The sequence below is a fragment of the Oreochromis aureus genome, linkage group 6, assembly GCF_013358895.1.
Source record: "Oreochromis aureus strain Israel breed Guangdong linkage group 6, ZZ_aureus, whole genome shotgun sequence".
In the NCBI taxonomy this organism is placed as follows: domain Eukaryota; kingdom Metazoa; phylum Chordata; class Actinopteri; order Cichliformes; family Cichlidae; genus Oreochromis; species Oreochromis aureus.
In genome coordinates this window covers 39,631,636-39,651,989 of record NC_052947.1, presented here as the reverse complement: position 1 = coordinate 39,651,989, position 20,354 = coordinate 39,631,636, and the positions used below count along the sequence as shown (strand labels likewise).

Below are 20,354 nucleotides of genomic sequence, written 5' to 3'. Positions count from 1 at the left end.
TATACATTCTTTTTAATGAAAAGTAGATTTTTTTTCATGTAAAGTCTTTTTTTGTTGCCCAAGGTCATCTCTCCACTATGATTTGATTCTGAAGCTGCCTTATATATGCAAACTTTTTATTATTAGATTTTATTTTTATTTTTTTTCTTCACACATGTCACATTTCTGTGGCATTATGGTACTTATACTTTAATTCTGCACCCCTTGAAAGCCTACTAGGAGAAACACTTGAGGTTCTTTTCTGTTCTGGGCAGTTTCTCCAGAGGTTAGTGAGGATGGTCTCTGCATATGCAGCTATCCTTGGAAAACCTGGAAACTATTCTCATGGATGTCAAACCACAACTTGACACATACTGAGGTGTCATTTCTTGCCTATAGGGGACAAAGGAGGTCATCAGATGTCATCTTTATAAGAGGAAAGAGTTGAGATACAAACAACTTAAAGTATATGTATGTGTATAAATTACAGTACACACATAAAAGAAAGTCTAAAGCGTTAGTATTTTCTGGCTTTGTAACATGTGGGCTTTTAAAAAAACAAAACAAAGATTTGTTAGTGATGTAACAAATCCCGACAGCCTGACAAATTCCAAGTTTATTATGTGATGCCCACTAGCCTTGAACCGATTGCATCAACTCAGTTTATTTAGTCTGTATGATAATTTCAGTGCCCTGCACAGAGGAATGAGTAAAAGAGACATCTTTAGACCAGACCAGAAACTCAGAAACAAAGTCACACTTTTAATTTCCTTTGCAGCTTTTTCCATCTTTAATAACCCTGTGAAAGCGCTCTGTATGCGTCTGTGTGTCAAAACCAAACGCATAGTTTCCCGTTGACTCCATCCATGGCTTTAACAGCAGCTCATGCAGTGAATCAATTACCTCTGCACACGCACACACACGCACACGCACGCACACACACACACACACACACACACACACACACACACACACGTGCATTGCTGAAGGAGCTGTGTTTGAGCGCTCAAAATAACTGAGTGCTGCTTCAGTCTGCCTTTGCTCTGCATACCTGTGTTGTTAAGAATAAACTGTAATGAATGGAAATAAACCCTGGTTATAAAGCTGTGTATAAGTCAGTGAGTGCTTTTTTATGGATGTCGGTGATGTTTCTCTAAAGGTCATCAGTGTGAAATAAGGCCTGTGTGGGTATCATCATTAGCGCTCCATGAGGCTCTCTGCCCAGATCCAGTCACTCAGCAGCACTCGTGCTCACTGACCTTCGTTTTATCGTTCAGGAATTTCCCATGTCTGCTCTTCTGGCTCACTTTCTACTGTTGCATTCATATAATTCAATGCTTGTCTCAACAATATGTAATAACTACTGTTTCTCCTTCTTTCCATCACTGGATAAACGCTGGATATGAGGCTCTGCAGAGAAAAAAGTTCATGTATGATTCTGTAACATGGAAACCGTTTTAAAGGCTAGAAGGTTTTTGCTGACATTAGGATAAGAAGACTGATGCCACATTCACGTATGCTCTAAGACTTGTTAAAGTTGACTTGACTCTGACTTTAACTACAAAGATGAAGGGGAAACTTTTAACCTGCTACTGTCCAACACCAGCCTGACAAATTCCAACTTTATTATCTGATGCCCCCTAGCCTTATAACATTTTGCGCATTATAACTGGAAACTGTTTCCAACAACAAACATATGGTGTGTTTTACTCCCTCCCAAGTCATCTTTTGGCTAATAGAAACTCAGATCATCTCATGACGTGGAATACATTATATTTTCCTGCAGCTGATGATGCCAGGTAACACTACACACCTGAAACAACTTGGCGCTCATCCATGTGACCCTGGCGCTCTGGCAGAGGGAGCTGCCGGCTTTGTTTTTGTCTCCGAGTTGGTTTAGTGGCCTGAATTTCATCTGGATCTATCATCGGGAACACTGTAAACAATGCGGTGAAGTGGTGTAATCTTTGTCAGCAGCATGGGAGATCGCTCGTTAGTTCTTTAGAAGGATGAGGCATGAGAGCAAATGTTTTCCTTTCTGGGATTACCAGTGCTAATTAAAGGTTCATGCTGTTTAAACTGCCACTTTGCTATTTTCTAGCTTCTACTTCTACATTTCTTGATTGAAAAATGATGCTTTGAAGCATGAAATCTTTGGTTGTTTCTCCAGCTTTGGTCAGCCTCTGTCTTCACCCAGGCTCCGGCTGAGTACTCCTTCTCTGGGTTCGACATATTAGTTGTTCGGCGCTGCAGTTTCACTGGGGATCGGCTCGTGTTGTGTAACAGAGTTTTGACCTGATGCAAAGCTGTGGGAGTCTGTGGCTTTTACAGAGCTGGCTCCACTTGGTCCTGTGAGGGGGGGGGGGTTGAAGGTCCTGTGGTGGCTGTGGTCTGGCCAGGAGCCCAGTTTAGTGAAGAGAAGGAAGGGGAAGGATGCCCCCTGCTGGTTAAAATGTATAATGAGCGCACTAGTTCATAAAATCTTTATAAAAGTGCCGTTTCTGTGATGGTACACATCCTGTTGACATATTTTCCCTAAATGTTGCATTTTAACATAGAATAACAGGAAGATAAGTACTGTAGGCTTTCAGAAGCAGCCCTGCTTGAACTGTTTGACCCAGATAATCAGTGAAAAGCATCCAGATTTCAACATCTGCTCTGATACGATGAGGAGGCTCTGAACCCCTGGGAGTTCTCTAAAATGTGCAATGAGGGAATGTGGAAATTGCAGTGAAAAAAAGACAACATGAAATCAATTACATTTTTATGCAGCCAAACAGTTTTCAGCTCCAGTACATTGTGGAGTAAATTGCACGCAGTTGTTCTGATACAGGAATTAATTTTGCCAGAATGTGTTTTTATGCATTTTAACCGAATGCAGACGACTCAGAGACGATGTGTGGGGTGAGAGGGGCACACGTTTGCTTTAAAATAAAAGGAAGTTGCAACAGTTGTTGTTGCTGGTTCCTCTGATTTTACCAGCTTACTGTGGAAGTGAGTCACAGCTTGGAGAGAAAGATGTACATGAACTATGGGTGAAGTACAGTGAAACAAGGTCAAACCTAAACGTACGCAAATGATACGTTACTGATTATTTGATTATTTTTAGATTCAGTTTGGGCTGCTTTTCTCTGGGAAATATCGATATCGATCATAAATAAACATCTGGAAATCTGAGCAGACCTCATAGACTGTGTCTAAAAGATGGAAGTATTCACATTTTGAAGTTTCAGCCGACTTATTTACCACTGTCGAGTTTTTGGAGCCAGTAGAGACCATATTTGATCCAGATGAGCCAAAGTTTTATTTTTGAAGCGAGGTGAGGATTCTGTTACTGTTACCATCTTTGAAGCCACATGTCATGAAAAAGGGCTGATCAGACACTGCTCACCTGTACAGACCATCAACAAACAGTTCAAGCTCACCAGGAGGTGTTCACTGAGGGCGCCGTTCAACAGACTCGGGGGTCGTTTTGTCTTTTGAACAACTACAGGAGTCGCCCTGTGCTGGTCACCAGAGCTCACTGTGCCCACTCGAGGTCATGTCTGCGATTCCACTCACCTTTTTCAAAGGTGTCATAGAAGCAAGTTTCCAGTCTGCGCTGGGTCCACGTTTTTTTGTTTTTGTTTGTTTTTTGAGGAAAGCAGGAAGTCCGATACAGAGAATCCGGTTGTCTGTCAAAAACTCTCGCGGTTTCATTTCAGGAGTTTAAAGAAAGGAACAGAAACAGACTTAAGACAACACGTCACAGAAACCCACACACACCCCAAAAAATGACTCTTGACCCTCGTAACATTAGAAGTAAAATACAAGTGAAATATTTAAAATGAGAGGTTTGTTTAGTCACTTTCATTTGACCTTATTCCATTAAATTGAACACTTTACATTTACAAAGCAACAAAATCCGGACTTTAAGCAATTTGATTACATGGCAATTACACGTTACAAAACATGGCAGCATACCACCTCCTAACACCCAAATCTGCAGGAGAATAGCATCAAAGTGATGTAACTGTAATAACTGTAGTGGAAGTATAACTAAATGAAAGCGAGGAGAAGTCACAGTTGCAAACTTAGAGTTTTTTTTTCTTGTTGTTAATGTTATGGCCCTCTCATTCAAGCCCATTCATTTAGACTGGAGCTTCAAATTAACTGCCTGTACATGTTACCATGGCTGCTTTAATTTTTGGGGGATTACGGTCGGGGACAACAAAATCTACATGTCTCCAATCATTTCATAAACAGAGCAGGTTTTTGTTTTCTTTGTTCTTTTTTTTCCAGGATTGTAAAACAGACTCCGTATGATCCATGTCATCACTGCTCGAATCCTAAAATATTCCAAACTAAATGCAGCACAGACCTAGATTTGAATGACAGTGATGATAAGCCTTATCTCTGCCGACCTGAAAACAACACTGCCTGTCACAGATGACTCTTTGAAGACTTCCTGTCCGAATTAGAAACAGCATTTTCAGTTTGGGCAGCAGTTTGTTATCTGCAGGAGGATTAGGGAAAATTTTCCCTCTTTTTTTTTTCACTCTGTGCTTTGTGTCTGTTTCCTTCCAACAGGAAATGAGGTCTACACCGGAAAATGAGTAACAGTTTCTCCAGTCCAGTCTAGTTCAGTCTCAGGCTCAGTTTTAAGTTTCATAATTTATGTTTCATTTGCATCGTCCTTCCTCTTCTCCTTTTCACGCTCCCTCCAGAGTCAAAGCCTCTCACTCTCTCTTCCCAGCTGATTGACACATTTGCGTTGGAGATCGGAGAGCTGAAGAAGGAGATGGTTCAGGACTCTCATGCTGTGGACAAGGATCCTGTGGAGCTAAAAGGGTGAGACTGTTTTCTATACGTGATCACATATTTTATTCCAGACTTTATGACACATATCTTTCTGTTTTCATGTGCTTATTCTATCCATTTGGATTTTATAATAAATTTGTAATTAGATGATGTGGAGGACTTGAAAACAGTCTGAAAAATGTTTATTTTCTTTTTATATACTAGGAGGAAAACTAGGCATTGACTTATTTTATTAATTCTAGGTTAATTTTTGGTTAGGAGGAAACTGACTTGCTGAGTGTTGGTTTGGTTATTCACAGTTTAAAGTGAAACATATAAAAAACATACAAACAACCAGCAGGTGGCAAAAGTGTTTAACTCCTTCTCTCTGTGGCAGGCTGGAGAGCGGTGTGTACCTGCAGGCTCGCCACTGTGGTGGGCTGGTGGGTGAAAGGGATTCTGGGTACGACTCCTTGCGGAGGAGGATGAGCGTGTGGGACAGGCTGACTCAAACCCACCCGGCGTGGCTGCTGCTGGGGGTCAGCGAAGAGGAGGCCAGCCGCATACTGCTCAAACAGCCACCAGGGGTGAGGAGGTCGCATCCTGGGATGCAGATGTTAACGTGTCTCCTTTGAAAGTCTTTCCAAACATTTTATTTTGCTGTGCAGGTGTTTTTGGTGAGGAAGTCTGTCGTTCTGCAAAGAAAAGTCCTCTCTGTGCGTCTGCAGGAGGATCAGGAATCGGGAACTCCTATCAGCCACTTCCCTGTCAGAGAGAGTCAGTACAGTAAGTGACATGTTTGACTACCTTTAACTAAAAAGCACTTTCTGCTAGACGTCAGAGTCATTATTTGCATTCTCTTAAAGCACTTCTCAAAAAGCTCTGATGGCAGAGATGAGTCAGACGGCTAAAACGAGTCTTTCAGTTTCTTTGGTCCTTTGAACACATCTCGTTCGACCACAGCCGCCTCTGCAGTCACGCTGTCCTCTGGGTCAAAGACTTAAATAAGCCATTTCCTGTCCACCTCTGCAATTGATGCCCAGAAATAAACTCACACTAAAACGAGAATTGAGATTATGACTGAGTCAGTTTGCCCCACATTTGTATGTTACATTGTGTACTATTGTAGTTTTGTTTTCTTTTTAAATGTAACTGATCAAGAAAAATTATTACACCATCATTTTTGCCTTTAGTGAAGCAGTGAAGACAGACGGGAAAGTGAGGAGAAAGATGCGCAGAAACCAGGCCGCTTGCCCCACCTGCTCACCCACTGCTCACTAAAGTGGCACCCAGCAGAGAGAGACGGCCCAAACAATCAGGAATATAAATATTTTTGAGAATTCTTTGATGACAAAATTAGCAGTTGCCCCAAAGAGGCTTTCAACAGCAAACTTGGGAAACTCAGGAGCCATCAGCATAACTTTGTGCTGAACATTGGGGGGGTGAAGATCTCTGTCTAAATAAATAAATAAATAAATCTGGGTAAATTCCCAGATGGTCAAACATGTAACTATTTTGCTGGTAATACCTGAAATGAGTAAAGAAAAGGGGGGGGGGGTGATTTTGGTTGGGTCTGATTATTGGGGGGGGTCAAACAAAGAGCCAAAGACATTAAATGTTGCACGAGAACATAAGACACTTGAAGTTAAAAGAAAACTTCCCTGCAGTGTCCAGTTCAAGGCAGGCAGCAGTTCAGTCAGAAGTAGAAGAGCTGTGCAGCTGATTCCAGGCAGAAGGAGCTGTAAACCCAGACAGGATACACAGAATCAACCAAAAACTATAACTTCCTGTGATTTTTGGTGAACGCAGGTCAGGAAGTGAGATGGGAGCAGACTAGGAAATAGAGCAGAGCATCCAGTGACGTTAATGAAGCCAAAATGTTGTTACATTAAAAACAAATCCAATATTTTATATTATATTTTTACTATTTAACACATTTCCTCTGACAGTGCTTCAACTTAGATCTCCAAACTCATCATATGACCGTTTTTGCTCTTAGATAGTGTCCATACTACAACTGCTGAGGGAGCCAGCCCTATCAGGCTTGACTGGTGATACTGGAAATGTGGGTTTTACATACAAACTGACAGCTGAAATGAACCTTTCGTCTAGATTTAACTTGTGCCCTGAGGGTTTCCCATGTGAGAAACACAACATACGCATGCTTCTGTTTAAGTAGGAGCAATTATAGTACTTATCTTCAGGAAACACGCACAGCAGGCCATGATTTTCGTCACCCGTTTGCTTGCGCAGCATACCTGCGCTGAGATCTTTCATCTAAAGCTCTTTGCAGTTGTGACCGTTCACTGCTTGTTGTGGTTCTTCCTTATGTTTCATGGAAGTTTTATTGAACTGTGAAACAGTCATTTTTTAATTGTAACATTAGCGTCAGGGATATTAAAGTAAATCAGTTGCATGTAAGCTAAGCATTAGTCATTGAGCTGCAACACTGCCAAGAAGTGACGACATACCAGCTGTGGATTTTCCCTGCTGAAATGACAGCACAGATGGGATTGTGCCTTTGGCCTGCTGTGGATTCTTTTCTTCCAGCTGCTCAATAGTTGGCGTGCCTCGTCAAGCTAGCCCTGTACACGCTGTTTGAAGTGAACTTAAAAGCTTTTAATTATGTATATATATAAATACAACTTCAGAAAAGGTTTCTTTGTGAAACTCTGCCTGTGCACATAATGACAAGAGTAACTTCTGTCTTTGTATGTGACTGTATGGAAACTAAAAGCTCAAAGCCACTTCTCTAAATGTATATAAGAGAGCCAAGAAGTCTCAAATGAGGTGAGAACAATCACCTAGGAGAAATTTGAACTCTTAGGTTTATGACATCCATTCAACAGTTGTTGAGGATATCTCAACTTGAAACCTGGAACGATCCACTGTCCCAGATTTTGTGTCAGTTTATGTAGATGTTGAGTTATTTCGTGGTCTAATTTCAGATGCTAGAAATCTAAATACTAGAAATAAAAAATAATAAATGGGAAAATTATCAAACTCATCAGAACTCATGATCTGAGGTCGTCATCGTGACATCACCTGCTGTTTTGTTAAAGTCTCATTCTTGACGCCTCGAGCTTTTTGGCCATGGCCACCTTAGCGTTGTGTAGCCAGACATGATGCAGATCTCACTGTGAAACAGAAGTGTGCTCACAGCAGGTGTACCTTTGAACTCGGTGACCTTCATTTATAGCATGAACATCATATTGTATTCAATAAAACTTGAAACTCAGGAAAGACTGTTGATCTGTATGCTTTTATGGACAAAACTAGCCTGCTAACATCATACATGTGTCCCATCCGCCCTGCACTCATGATGTTTGCACTGTTGAAGGTTTCACAAAGAGACGTCACAAACCACTGGGTGATGTAATCCATTTTTATGTACATCTATGATGAAAACGTCGCACCAAAAACCGAACGCACCAGCTTTATACGTACGCCAAGAACAGTCAGTGATCACTAAAGTTATTGACACATTTTATTATTTCTCACCACAGATTCACGCAAGAGTCTCTTTGTCTTCAGCAATCAGAACACAAGATGGCATGTTTATATCCTCATATGTTATGTGGCGTGAGGAGAGTGAGGGAACTCGACACCCTGACCTGGTGTTATAACTGCCAGTTCAGAAGAGGGAAAATAACCGGAGGAGATAAGAGAACTTGTAAAACTTGTTGCACTTCTGGGTTATTGACCTGTTCTTCCAGAAGTGGCGGAGAAGTGGGCATGTGCAGTTTGTACCTGGAGTCAGTGAAGAGGAGAAACCCTGACTAACTGACGAAGGTGGTCTGGAAATGTTGCAGTCATGTCGTTTTAATTTATCCTTTGAGAACTTTTTTTTTCTTTGAGTTGAATTGTTGGGCTCATTTATTTAATTCTTCTGACACAAGTGCCATCTCATCAGTATAAACAAGCCTGAAAAAATGCTGATTAGGCGAGAAAGCCCTCGGTGAACTTTTGCACTGCATGTCATTAACTTCCTGTGTGTGAAATCTGATGAGATCTTTGTAAATTTCATCTGCCTACAGCCTTTTCTCTCGATGGATCTGGGATCAGCTTTGCAGACCTGTTCCGACTCGTGGCCTTTTACTGTATCAGCAGGTAAATACCCGACCTAACGCAGTTTCTTTGTTTGGTTTTCTTTCCTCGAGCTGCTGTTGCTTTGTGATGATTCAAGCATGGAAAATTAATGGATGAGAATAATGTCGAGTAAGCAGTCCGCTCTCAGTGCTCACGGCTTTCGCTTCTTGTTTTATATCGTGCCAGCTGGGGCAACACAGACAGACACAGGAAATAGTTGAGCTTAAAGAAATACCAGACACAACAAAGCAGAGAATTAAATGGACACAAAATTGTCTTTAGATATTGTCTTCAGCTGCGTGTTCGCTTTATAAAGTTTGAGCACGGTGTGTGTAGTAAATCTGTAGCGCTGTAGTAAAGTGGCGTTAATGTAGCGCAGTGGAAAACCAAGGGTGTGTTATGAAGGCACTTCTCTGTATGACCGTGTTTGGGTCGTGTTTTGCCAACCAGACTTGAGGCGTCATCACTTTTGTTCCAGGATTTCATGTCAAACAAGGACGATGGATAAACATAAATCTGTCACGCGTGCACGTTTCTTTCATGACTGAGCCTTATTTCGACGGCTACTTCAACTCCTATGTTTCTCCTGTCTTCTGCTTTAACACATTTTATTTTATTTTTTTCTCATTAGAGATATCCTGCCATTCACACTCAAACTTCCAGAGGCCATAGCTTCAGCCAAGACCCAGAAAGAGCTGGAGGAGGTGGCTCAGCTTGGAGCAGGTAGCCTCATTTAACATTATCACTGCTTTGTAAACTCACATCCTAAACGAACATGTTGGATATTTAACAAGTTTCTCTCCAAGTTGTCTGCACTTAATTCATGGTAAATTCTACCTAGTATATCTTAATAATGTTGTTATGTAGCTATCGTGACACCAGCTGCTGATTATTGAAGTCCTGTTATGAAGCCTCGAAATGAGCCTTTATATCACGGTGTGTTTGAAAGCAGACATATTGATGGAGGGACGATCTGAATCATCTATAACCTGGATGATAAGATAAACCTTTATTGGTCCTGCATGTGGGAAATTTTTTGGTCACGGCAAAAAGTACAAGTTAAGAACAGTAAAAATTAAGAAAAAATGTAAAAAAAAAAACCCCAATAGACTAGAATAAGATACGACAGAATAACATACTATACAAAATAGAATAAAATACTTTGCTATATTGGGAAATTGCACTTGGTACTATTGCACATAAGGGAGACAGGGTGAAAGTTATTGTTGTGTATTGGATGTGTGTGTGTGTCTGTCTGCACATGTGTGGTCGTCTGCAGAGATCATGTTGTAGAGTCTGACAGCAGTAGGAAGGAAAGACCTGCGAAATCTCGCCGCCCCATATCGTGGGTGCTGCAGCCTGCCGCTGAAGGAGCTGCTCGGTGCTCTCATAATCTTCTTTTCTGAAACTTAAAATGATCAAAATTTACAAATGGGACTTAATGTTCATTCAATATGACCTCAAATGAGTGACTGAGCCCATAAAGTCTCAGAGAAAGTGCTTAAAGAGTATCACAGCACCATGCGGGAATTCACCGAGCTCCTGAGAGCGACCCTTTCTGTCGGTGCTTGATTTTCATACAGCTGTGTTTGGATAGATGAGTAAAAACCTTTAGCAATGTAGTGTTTTTAAGGACCGGAGGACTTTTTTCAAGTCAACCCCATTAGATAGGATTACCTTGTCTCTTCTGCATTGGCTTCACTTTTCACACCCAGTTTGAAAGTGTCTTTAGGATCTAAGGGTCATGCTAATATAGTATTTTCTATCCCTTATATTAAACGTGCTAGGCAAACTGATACATTGTTTTTTAAAAATTCAAATTGTTATGATTTCTTCTCCCTTTTTCCAATTGCTAGGCTAATCAGTTTCCTTCAGCTTTGTCCTGACAGGAAGAAACTATTGCCCGAGTGCTCAAACAGAGTACAAATCACTGCATAGGTACTGTTTTTTTAGTGCTATTATTTTTTACTTGTAAACTAGAGGAGTGCTTTAAGCAAAGGCTGCTTTTAAATCTTAGTGCGGTAAACTCAGACTGCTCATTTGGTTTCCAAATCTTTAAAATTTGCTTTCCAGTTTCAGTTTTTGCTCAATGTATCCGCTGGAAATTGTATTATTACCTGGTTACTGATCTGTAAAGTGCAGGCAGGCAAACAAAGCAAAGATAAAAAGGTCAGTGTTCGTGCTTGTTTTCCCTCACACTGACTATCCTGGTCGGGTTTCAGCAGATTTACTCACTTCGCTCCGAGTTATTCTAAACTCAGGCCCTGTGAAACTGCGGGTGAGTCAGCAGAAGCCTACGACATAACTCACCCCTGACTGAGGGAGAGAAGGGAGTGGCGAGTGGAAAGCTACAGAAGGCCAACTGCTGTCTGAGCACACACATGCCATCGCGCTGCATTCAGACCTGTATAAAAACACAAAAGGCTTGCAAGCATGAGTGCTAACATAATACGCGCAGCATTACCAAGATGAAACGCTATCATTGTTTTTGCAGTCTTCTATGAATGGATGTGGGTGGAAGTGTGCAGAGTTACTTTGTGATGAAGCGCAGTGGTCGAAACAACCTTTAAGTGTTAGCCAGTTTCTTTAATGCCGGATTTGCAAGATTATCGTGTCATTGAGGGAAACTCCCCTTCGTCATTGGACTGCTTCTATTTAAAGACAAACAGCAGACCGTTGTGTACTCTGGCCACGCACATGTAAGGGAAACAACAAAGACACAAAACTTATCTTGCGCCTCATTTGTCTCCCATGAATCAGTTTATCTCTCATGAGGATAGGGCTGAGCCTCTTATTCTCCCTATCGGCATGACTTTTCTTAGCAGTGCTATGAGTTTGGTCATCTCAGCTTAGCCATTAACTTTTCATTTAGAAGGTTCCAAGAAGGCAAAATACTACAGATTACTGCTGCTCATTGCAAAGTGAGATACCGCTCTAAAAAATGCATGTTAGCATTGCTGACATCATCATTAAAACAGCAGACAGACACAAAGTTCACTTTTTAACACCTACCTAAAAATTGTTGCAGACCAAGTTGGGACTTCTGGGTTTGGTTTGTGGTTTGTTTGGTTAGTGGAATTTGTAGTTGTTAGAAATTCATGTTTTATTAGTTTGTCACACAGCACTCATCAGCACATTAGCATTGTAAGTGGGCCGTTTATGTAGCTCATAATTTAACACCCTCTCACCTGAAGATGGTATTTACTGGCTCTAAAAAAACATGGCAGCACCATGGGTTACATCACTGTCACTTCATCCATCATTTATATACAGTCTATGGTGCAGACAAAAGACTCTAAAGACTTCCTGCATGGATATTTCACAATAAGAACGTTCCTCACTTTTCTTATATTGTGTTAGTTCGTGTATGCATGAAGTGATGAGGTTATTATTGTCACTAACCTTATATGTGTAAATAAACGTCTGCATTAAATTAATGAATTTATTTATACCTAAAAAAAAAAAAAAAAAACCTGTGGTTTTAATTTGCTGAGCTTTGCTCAGTATAAAAAAATGTCTCGTTCGTAGTATTTAAGCTAAGTGAAAGTCTGTTTTCGGCACTGTAAAGTGCACGTCTTTACTTGGATAAAGGGGAACTGCGCTCAGCCCACAGTCAGTCAGTTTTACTTGTGGTGTTTATTCAGGTTGGTTTGCTTGCTGTTGGGTTGCTCTGCAGACACACACCACAGTGTCAGGTGCTCATTGCTCACATGGACCAGCAAGAATCCCACAGGCAGATTTCAGTCCCCAGACACCAAAGGATTACAGGACATATGAAACTGACCTAGAAGCTGGAGCTGCTTCTTCATTTCCCCTGAGTTTGTTTCCATTTTTAAGTTAAAGGGTGGTTAAACGTTTATGCTGTAGCCGTGTGTTTATGATGGGATTCCACAGATGCTTTATTTTGTAGTTGTTCTCGCAGCAGGCTGTGTTAGAATGAGGTCTGTCTTGCCAAGCAGCTGGAAAACAATGGGATGATTCAGTGGAGTGAGAGAACATTTCCTCCACTCCCATGGCATGTTTATGCACTGTCAGTGTAATGAAAGAAACAGAACAAGAAAGTTGTTCAAATGAGATTCACAGACTTTAAATTTAACACTAGATATTAGAAAGAAAGAAAGAAGACTGATACTGAATCTACTCAGAGCTACAAGGAAATGCAGAGCAGGAAGAAAGGGGTGGAGGGACTGTGCGCTATGTGGAGTTTTTAGTGCCCTCCCACTGTGTGATTAGCGTGTGTGGCTCCCTCTCTCTGGGTGTGTGTCGGCATCCAGTGAATCAGAGCAGAGAGGCACGGGCTGAATATAGAACGCTTCTAGACGACAAACGAGCAGGAAAGACGGACAAAACTTTGAAAACTTAAAGTGAACAAACAAAGTTAGTGGTGAGAACCTGCTGCTGCTTTAATTTGAACACACCGGCTGCTCTGAGGATTTATTGTCTGTGGGAGTTTTGAGTCGTCTTAGGAGACGCTGGTTAATGTTTGCCTCTGACGGTTTCTTTACGTCTGTGTGTTACAGGTTTCTGGGACTCTGCCCTGTGCAGTCAGCGGCACACCTCCCCCCGTCCCTGTCGCCCTCTGAGCCGGACCCTCAGCCCCCAGCGGACCAACAGGAACAGCGAGGTCGAGGGGTCACAGCAGAGACACACCAGGGCTCACTGTGACAGCGCACCGGCAACCTTACAATCCCATGCACCTCCACCTAACTTTCACCTAGAGAGAAGACATTCCAGCGGTCCTCTGTGCTTCGTTAGCCCGCTCTTTCTCCAAACCCATCCGCACCGCCGCAGCAGCTCTGAGGAGGATCCGCCTTCAAAGGCTGTTGAGTCCAACCTGGAGAATGCAGAGGAATCAAAGCCTTTAACTGGCAGCCAAAGCAGTGAGCCACACGTGCACAAAATCAAACCAAACAGCAAATCGCGGCCCCCTCGCCCCCCGCCGCCGCGCTCGATGCCACGCCGGCGTCCTGCCCCACCTCCACCTGGACCTCCAGCAGCTACCACCAGACCAAAGAGCATGCCAGAGGCTGTAATTACAAGGCAGCACCAATCCTCAAATAAGCGCCCAGCACCCGCTCGACCTTCGATGGGCACCAAGCACAGCGGATCGTCCAAAAGTGCCAGCTCACCAATCCCCGTACCTTCAAACCCACCGCCTCCGAGGCCAAAGAAGCCGGATTTGGAATCTCACCGCTGCCACATTGCCCTGGATGATGAGACCATCGCCAAGGCCCTGTCTCGTGCCAAACTGCCATCCTGCCAGCCTCCATCTGCCACCCCTGCGGATCTGGAGAACAACACTGAGAGTCCGTCCGGTCCAAATGAGAGGGGAAACCAGCGACTCAGCGACATGAGCATGTCTACTTCTTCCTCCGACTCACTGGAATACTCCCAGTCTCCTGGATTCTCCCTGGGGCTGACCCCTACCCCATCATTACACCTAAATCACCAAGACCCAGTGGAAGACAGCAGTGAGGACGATGACGATGGGGAAGAAGAGGAGGAGGACTACGGAGTTGGTATGGAGACAGACTTAGAAATGCGCCTCCGTCCATCCTTCAGAGCCCGGAGCCGAAGGGTCGGCGTGAGCATAAGCGGTAGTTCCTTCATCCTTCCCAGGGCCTTGAAGGGGCGCTTCAGTAAGGTCAGCGGCATGCTCAGCTCGCTCATGACCCCGGAGAGGCGGACGGTGAAAAGGATCGCTGAGCTGTCCAGGGACAAAAGCTCGTACTTTGGCTCCCTGGTTCAGGACTACATCGGCTTCGTTCAGGAGAATCGAAGCTGTCACACATCAGGGATGGATTTTCTGCAGACTCTCAGGCAGTTTATGACACAGATGAAGGCTTACCTGCGCCAGAGCTCTGAGCTCGACCCTCCTATTGAGTCCCTCATACCTGAGGACCAGATTGGTAAGTGTTTAAAGTGAAATGTGAGTTGGAGATTTGCAGTATGGGCTGCTTGTCCTGACTTTGTAAAACATCTTTCTGTGGGTGCATGCGTGGGCATGTGTGATGTTTTTGTCATATATCTGACAGCTTTCAGATCTCTACATGTTCACATTCCAGATATATTGGGCCATTAGTGATTCAGAGGGTTTCAAAATCACTAAATTCATCGACAGTGCTGAAGCCTTGCATTGTGTCGTCGAACTTTCCATATTAGTGTGCCTCATTAGCAGTGTTGAATTACAGACATGCCAGCGTGCTGTGCCCTAGTGAGATATTCCTGGCCTGTGTTTGTCGGCATAATCTCACACTGTAGTTGAGTTTGACTTTGAAGGGCAAGTGTTGCTTTCAAGTATATATTTAACTTAGTGGGGGTCTTATTAAATATCAGGACTCTAGGCTACAGAATTGTGTCAGAAGGTACCCTCGTATGCCTTCATTTCATTCATAATACTGCTGCTCCTGTTAGGATCCATCAGGTCCTGCTGGATATATTTTTAAAAGTGTTGCTTTCTCAATGATGTCAGAACTTATGAAAAAATAGTTTGCACATATGGAAAACTCTCTGAAAGGGACGCTTCATTCTGATCAGATTATTGTGCACTAGCTTTGCATGAATATGTGAGCATGTCTTTGCACACATCTCACATCCCCTTGTTCATTGTAAACAATAACAGCAAAGCCTTGTTCAGGGACAGAGAAATGATCCTTTCTGATTGTCCTAACAGACCGCACATAAACAATCTCGCGCTCACAAAGGTTCCCTTTGGAGAGGAGAACTAATGTAAACATGTTTAATACAGCAGGCACACTTCGATCCAATAGTTTGCAAAAGGGAAATCTACAAACTGGAGTGTGACAATAGGCTTTAACTAGTCATTGGCCCAAATGTGGCCCACATCTTCAGTTTCCTGTGAGCCACATTTGGCCTTGAGTGACGCCGTTGCATCAGGATGAGTCTGGCTGCCTAAACTTAGCACCACATCCACCTTATATGAGCCAAATGAGGCGTGTTGTGAGTTTTGTCCAAGTCTAACACCCATAATACTTGCTGTAACCCAGCTCAGGACGTCTGAGCCACATACAGCCTGCTGGAACATTTATGAGCACCGGAACTGAAACATCAGTGAGCATAAAGTGGCTCAGATTACACCCATGTTTGTCTGCTGTTAGAATAAAAAGTCCAAGCTGAGAGCCAACAGTCCGCCTGATGTCATGTTACACTCACACATAACTGTGAAAAAAGGAGAAGTGGAGCTAAGGTGACCCTTCGAGCCTCTCGAGCATGTTTACAGAAATACCGAGGAGTGCGGTTATGTTGCAGCAGAACAAAATGTTCACTCTTTTGTGTTTATAATGAAAAGGAAAGCTTGAAGTGCAAAATTTGGAGTGATTTTAGCAAGTGCAACACTTGAAGTATCGTGAGCGGGAGAAGCAGAATGATTAGCTTACAGGGAGACTGGCAGCACACACCCCAGTTCATAAGTAAACAGAGAATGTGAATGACGAAGAAAGGCAGGGTGTAAATCAATAAATGAGATATTTATTATGCGCTTTCGGTGTTCCTTCAGATGTAGCAGTACTTGTTTGCCTTTCGATTTAATTGCTTTTGAAATTAAACCTAACAACAAATCACAAAGTCAGAAAATGTAACGGTCGCTTCCCGGTCAGATCTTCACGTCCTTGTGTGCACGTGAGGATCTAACAGAGTCATCCAAGGCCTCCTTTTTAATGGCTCTAGATTTATATCTGTAAGCATTTTGCAATAAAGGACTCGCCAAGCCCTTGCCTCAGGTGACCCACAGCACTCTCGTACAGAGTGAGCGGGATAATTGGGAGGTAGCTTAGGTGGAGCACAGTCATCCTGTACTTCTGTGGCTGACAATGAAAGCAAAAAAGAATACCAATTCTTCATAAGAACAGGATTCCTGTGCGTGCATGCACTGTACTTTGTTCTGCGTAAATCATTGCATAAGTCTGGCATAAACAGCGCCTGGAGGCTGGGGTTGCCTGTGCTGCATGAATACTCGCTGTCAGTGAACAACAGCACACGATTGTGTGAAATGCAGCATGCTGGGCATAGTTGAGGAAATGGTTTGAAGCCCGGGTACGTGGGTCAGAGGTACAGATGGAGCCATTGTATTTACACTCACGTCCAGGTTGGTATATGACCAGAATGCTTAAAGCTCACACTCAAGGTCAGTCACTCTTTACATGTTTATGGCTCTGATAACGTTAATCTATCTGATACAACCAGTGTTTGAATGTCAGACTCTAAAGTTTAGTTTATTTACTCATTTTGTGGCTTCAGCTTTGAACAGCACGCGTTGATCCTTGTTCAGATGATTTACCTTTTTCTGCTTTTTAGTTTTAAGTTAGCTAATGTTTCCCATTAGCCCACATGTTCACATAATCTGTTCTTACACATAAAAAAGAGCCAAAAAACACTATACTGTAGCAAATAAAGGGAATATTCAACCAGCTTGAGGTTTTTTGTTATGCCGACTAATCAAAGTAAATCATGCTGCTGTGATTAGTGGAGAAAATCACGGTTAAGTATGATTTGGTCTCCTGCTGCCTGTTAGGAGGCAACTTTGTGAGAGGAGCCTTGGCATTAGGGAGACATATCGGGGATAGCTTGACATCCTCGTAAATGATTTCATCACAGGATGGATGGTAAAGGGCATCATGTGCCTGAGGGCCTTCTCTGCTGTCAGACATTGTGCATCCTCATACTCAAATGACTTCCTGTTCATTTTATGTCTTAAACGTCCTTCTGGCAGCATGATGGCGCAGTGGTTTGCACTGTTGCCAAACCATCCCTGTGTTTTCCCCGTGTCTCTGTGGCTTCTCCTCCCACAGTCCCAGACATGCATGAAGTGGGGGTGGGTTAGTCTACTTGGTCTCTAATTTCAATTTCGATTTTCTAATAAAGAAAACAACTGAAAATAGAAGCATCTAAAGTGTTGAGCTGACTGAATCAAGGTGAATGTCTTTGTATGGTCTTCGTTTTGACATACAAATAACATGTAGTAGAAATTATTTTAAAAATATAGATATTTTATTTTCCATGTGATTTCTTGAAATACATTTACAGTGCACTGGGTCAAATTTCCATATTTCCAAAAAATAAATACAAGAATAGATCCTAGTTTTGTGTATAATAGTATAAAAAGAAAGAAATACATTCAGGTATGAGAGATTTTGGCAAATAAAGAAAATAAAAAGTAAGTTTGACGACTGAATGCTCGTTTTGAGCTGATTGTCAGTGATCTCTCACATGTCATCTGGGTTTAATTACTGATCCTTCAGATTAAAAGCATTAAGTCTTTAAAGATGATGCTCTCTGATATTAAGGTGGATAATTTAAGCCTGATAACTTAATCTTAGCCTGACTTTAAGCCATATGTGAGGACTGTGTCCAGGACTGTGCAGCGTTAAATGTGAGAAAAGTCTGTGCAAGTTTCAGGGTTGATGAATATGACCTCAGCTGCCTTTGTGGAAGCGTGCTGACTGTCATTAACATGTGACAATGGTTTTGGGTTAACCAGTAAATCACCTCATTCGTTCCCAGGAACTGCAGTGTACTTAAGAGTTACAGCAAATGTACAGTTTCAGTTTTATTTAACTTGTCATTGCACAACACGCAGTGACACACTTTATTATGTGATTACTCGAAGAAATGATTATTGCAGTACGTCTGGTGCTTAACCGGTTGTCTGTGTGTGGGTGTGTCCTCTTCCACAGACCAGGTGCTGGAGAAGGCCATGCACAAATGTGTCTTAAAACCTCTGAACAGCGTCATCGAGACGGCTTTACATGACTTCCAGGTGAAGATCTTAGAAAAGTGTCTTCATAAATGAGGAGATAAGCATTGCTAAAGATGACTCCCTGATATCAGTGATGCATTGTCTCTCTTCGCTGCAGGTGAGCAGTGGAGCTTGGCAGCAGCTGAGGGAGAACTTGGCCCTGGCCAAGACCAAAAAGCCCCAGGAGCTCGGGGTGGATGGTGCCGTGCCCCCTGACGCCGTGGCAATTGAGAAAATCCGCCAGAAGTTCCTGAACATGAGGAAGATGTATTCCCCCGAGAAGAAGGTGTCACTGCTGCTGCGAGTGTGTAAGCTCATCTACACCATCATGCAGGATAACTCAGGTATGGAAAAGTCCGTTTGTTCCCAGTTTGTCAGTTTCCTCTGATTGTTTACAGCTGCGATTTTTTTCCCTTTCCTTCCTCTGCCTGACCTGTGCGACTACCATCAAGGTTATTGTAGTTAACTGAAATGAAACTAAAAACTAAAATTAGATAAAAAAATCTTTTATTTATCTAGAATAAAAATGAAAAACCAGACTCTTAGAACAAACTAACCGAAATGATTTTGTAGTTTTAGAATGTATTAATTTGTGATAGTAGTTATCACAACTTGGCTGATGAGGCTTTGACGGGCGTGTTTGTTGAGACTCTGGATGTCTAGACTGTGAGTCAACTGCTTTCAAAAAGGAGTTTTCAAAAAGTAACACCTGTTCTGATTTTACTAAATCACGCCTCTTGACATACGCCCTCCATACAATTCCAATTAAATTAAACCTAATGTCAAAACGAATAAAAACGAAACTAAAATGAAACATTTTCAAACAAAAGCAGAACTGAAACGATCTAACGCACTCTGGAAATGAACTGAAAAACGACATAAAAGTGAAAAATAATTTGAAAATACAAACCTGCTACACCTACATCCCCCTCTGCTCTCCATCTGTTTCCTTCCAGGGAGGATGTACGGTGCCGATGACTTCCTGCCCATGCTGACTTATGTGGTGGCTCAGTGCGACATGCCGCAGCTGGACACGGAGATCCAGTACATGATGGAGCTGCTGGATCCATCCCTGCTTCAAGGAGAGGGTAGGTCCTGTCGGTTACACAGGACATACACATTACAGTAGCACTTGTGCATCGGTTACAGATACAGTTACCATCTGAGAAATGTTCGCGCAATATTCGCAGAATTCTTTCCATGGTTTAGAAAAATAACGTCACGAGTCAGTTAGAACTGCAATATGCCTTATACTTTAAAAGATCAGTGTCTACATTACATTTAGGTACCAAACTAGTTTGCTAGGAAAAGATTATTGGGTCATAACAGAGCCTTTCCTGCTGATGTGTAACATTGTTAAAGCAGGACTTTAAATAAAGCAGAGAGAGACTGAGGTCTGCTCACTGAAAACATCACCTCGTCTTAAAGTTTAGATGCTTCATTCTTGAGGTTGGGCGCACCAGTGTGCTGTGAGGCTAAAGAGGTCCACCCTGTTTTGTAACCTGGTCAGTGGAAGGTCTTGCCATGTTGACTGTGTGAGAACAGGAAGCTTCCAGTTTAATGGATGTACATACCCAAGATCACAGGTGGAAGTCACGTAGTGGAAGTTCAGACTGTGAGAGGAGTGGTTTCCTGCCACAGTCCGGTTGACAGTATTACGATTTTGTATCAGGACTGATTGTTGTAAGGAATATTTTTGAATAATCTGCCCCTCCTGCTACAAACAAGCTGCAGCATGTAGCGACGAACCTGC

The 20,354-nt window shown here is 42.5% G+C and overlaps 1 protein-coding gene across 3 annotated transcripts in view; it reads left to right on the top strand.

Moving 5' to 3' along the window:
- The window catches only part of LOC116320247 (ras and Rab interactor 2), a 37,883-nt gene that overhangs the window by 13,617 nt on the left and 3,912 nt on the right, over positions 1–20,354 (top strand). For all 3 annotated transcript variants that reach the window (XM_031739809.2, XM_031739811.2, XM_031739810.2), the window contains exons 3-11: positions 4,715–4,809; positions 5,156–5,345; positions 5,427–5,544; positions 8,796–8,868; positions 9,479–9,570; positions 13,368–14,756; positions 18,540–18,622; positions 18,720–18,945; positions 19,558–19,689. In XM_031739809.2, coding sequence (XP_031595669.1) covers positions 4,715–4,809; positions 5,156–5,345; positions 5,427–5,544; positions 8,796–8,868; positions 9,479–9,570; positions 13,368–14,756; positions 18,540–18,622; positions 18,720–18,945; positions 19,558–19,689 — 2,398 coding nt within the window. The remainder of the gene's footprint in view (positions 1–4,714; positions 4,810–5,155; positions 5,346–5,426; positions 5,545–8,795; positions 8,869–9,478; positions 9,571–13,367; positions 14,757–18,539; positions 18,623–18,719; positions 18,946–19,557; positions 19,690–20,354) is intronic.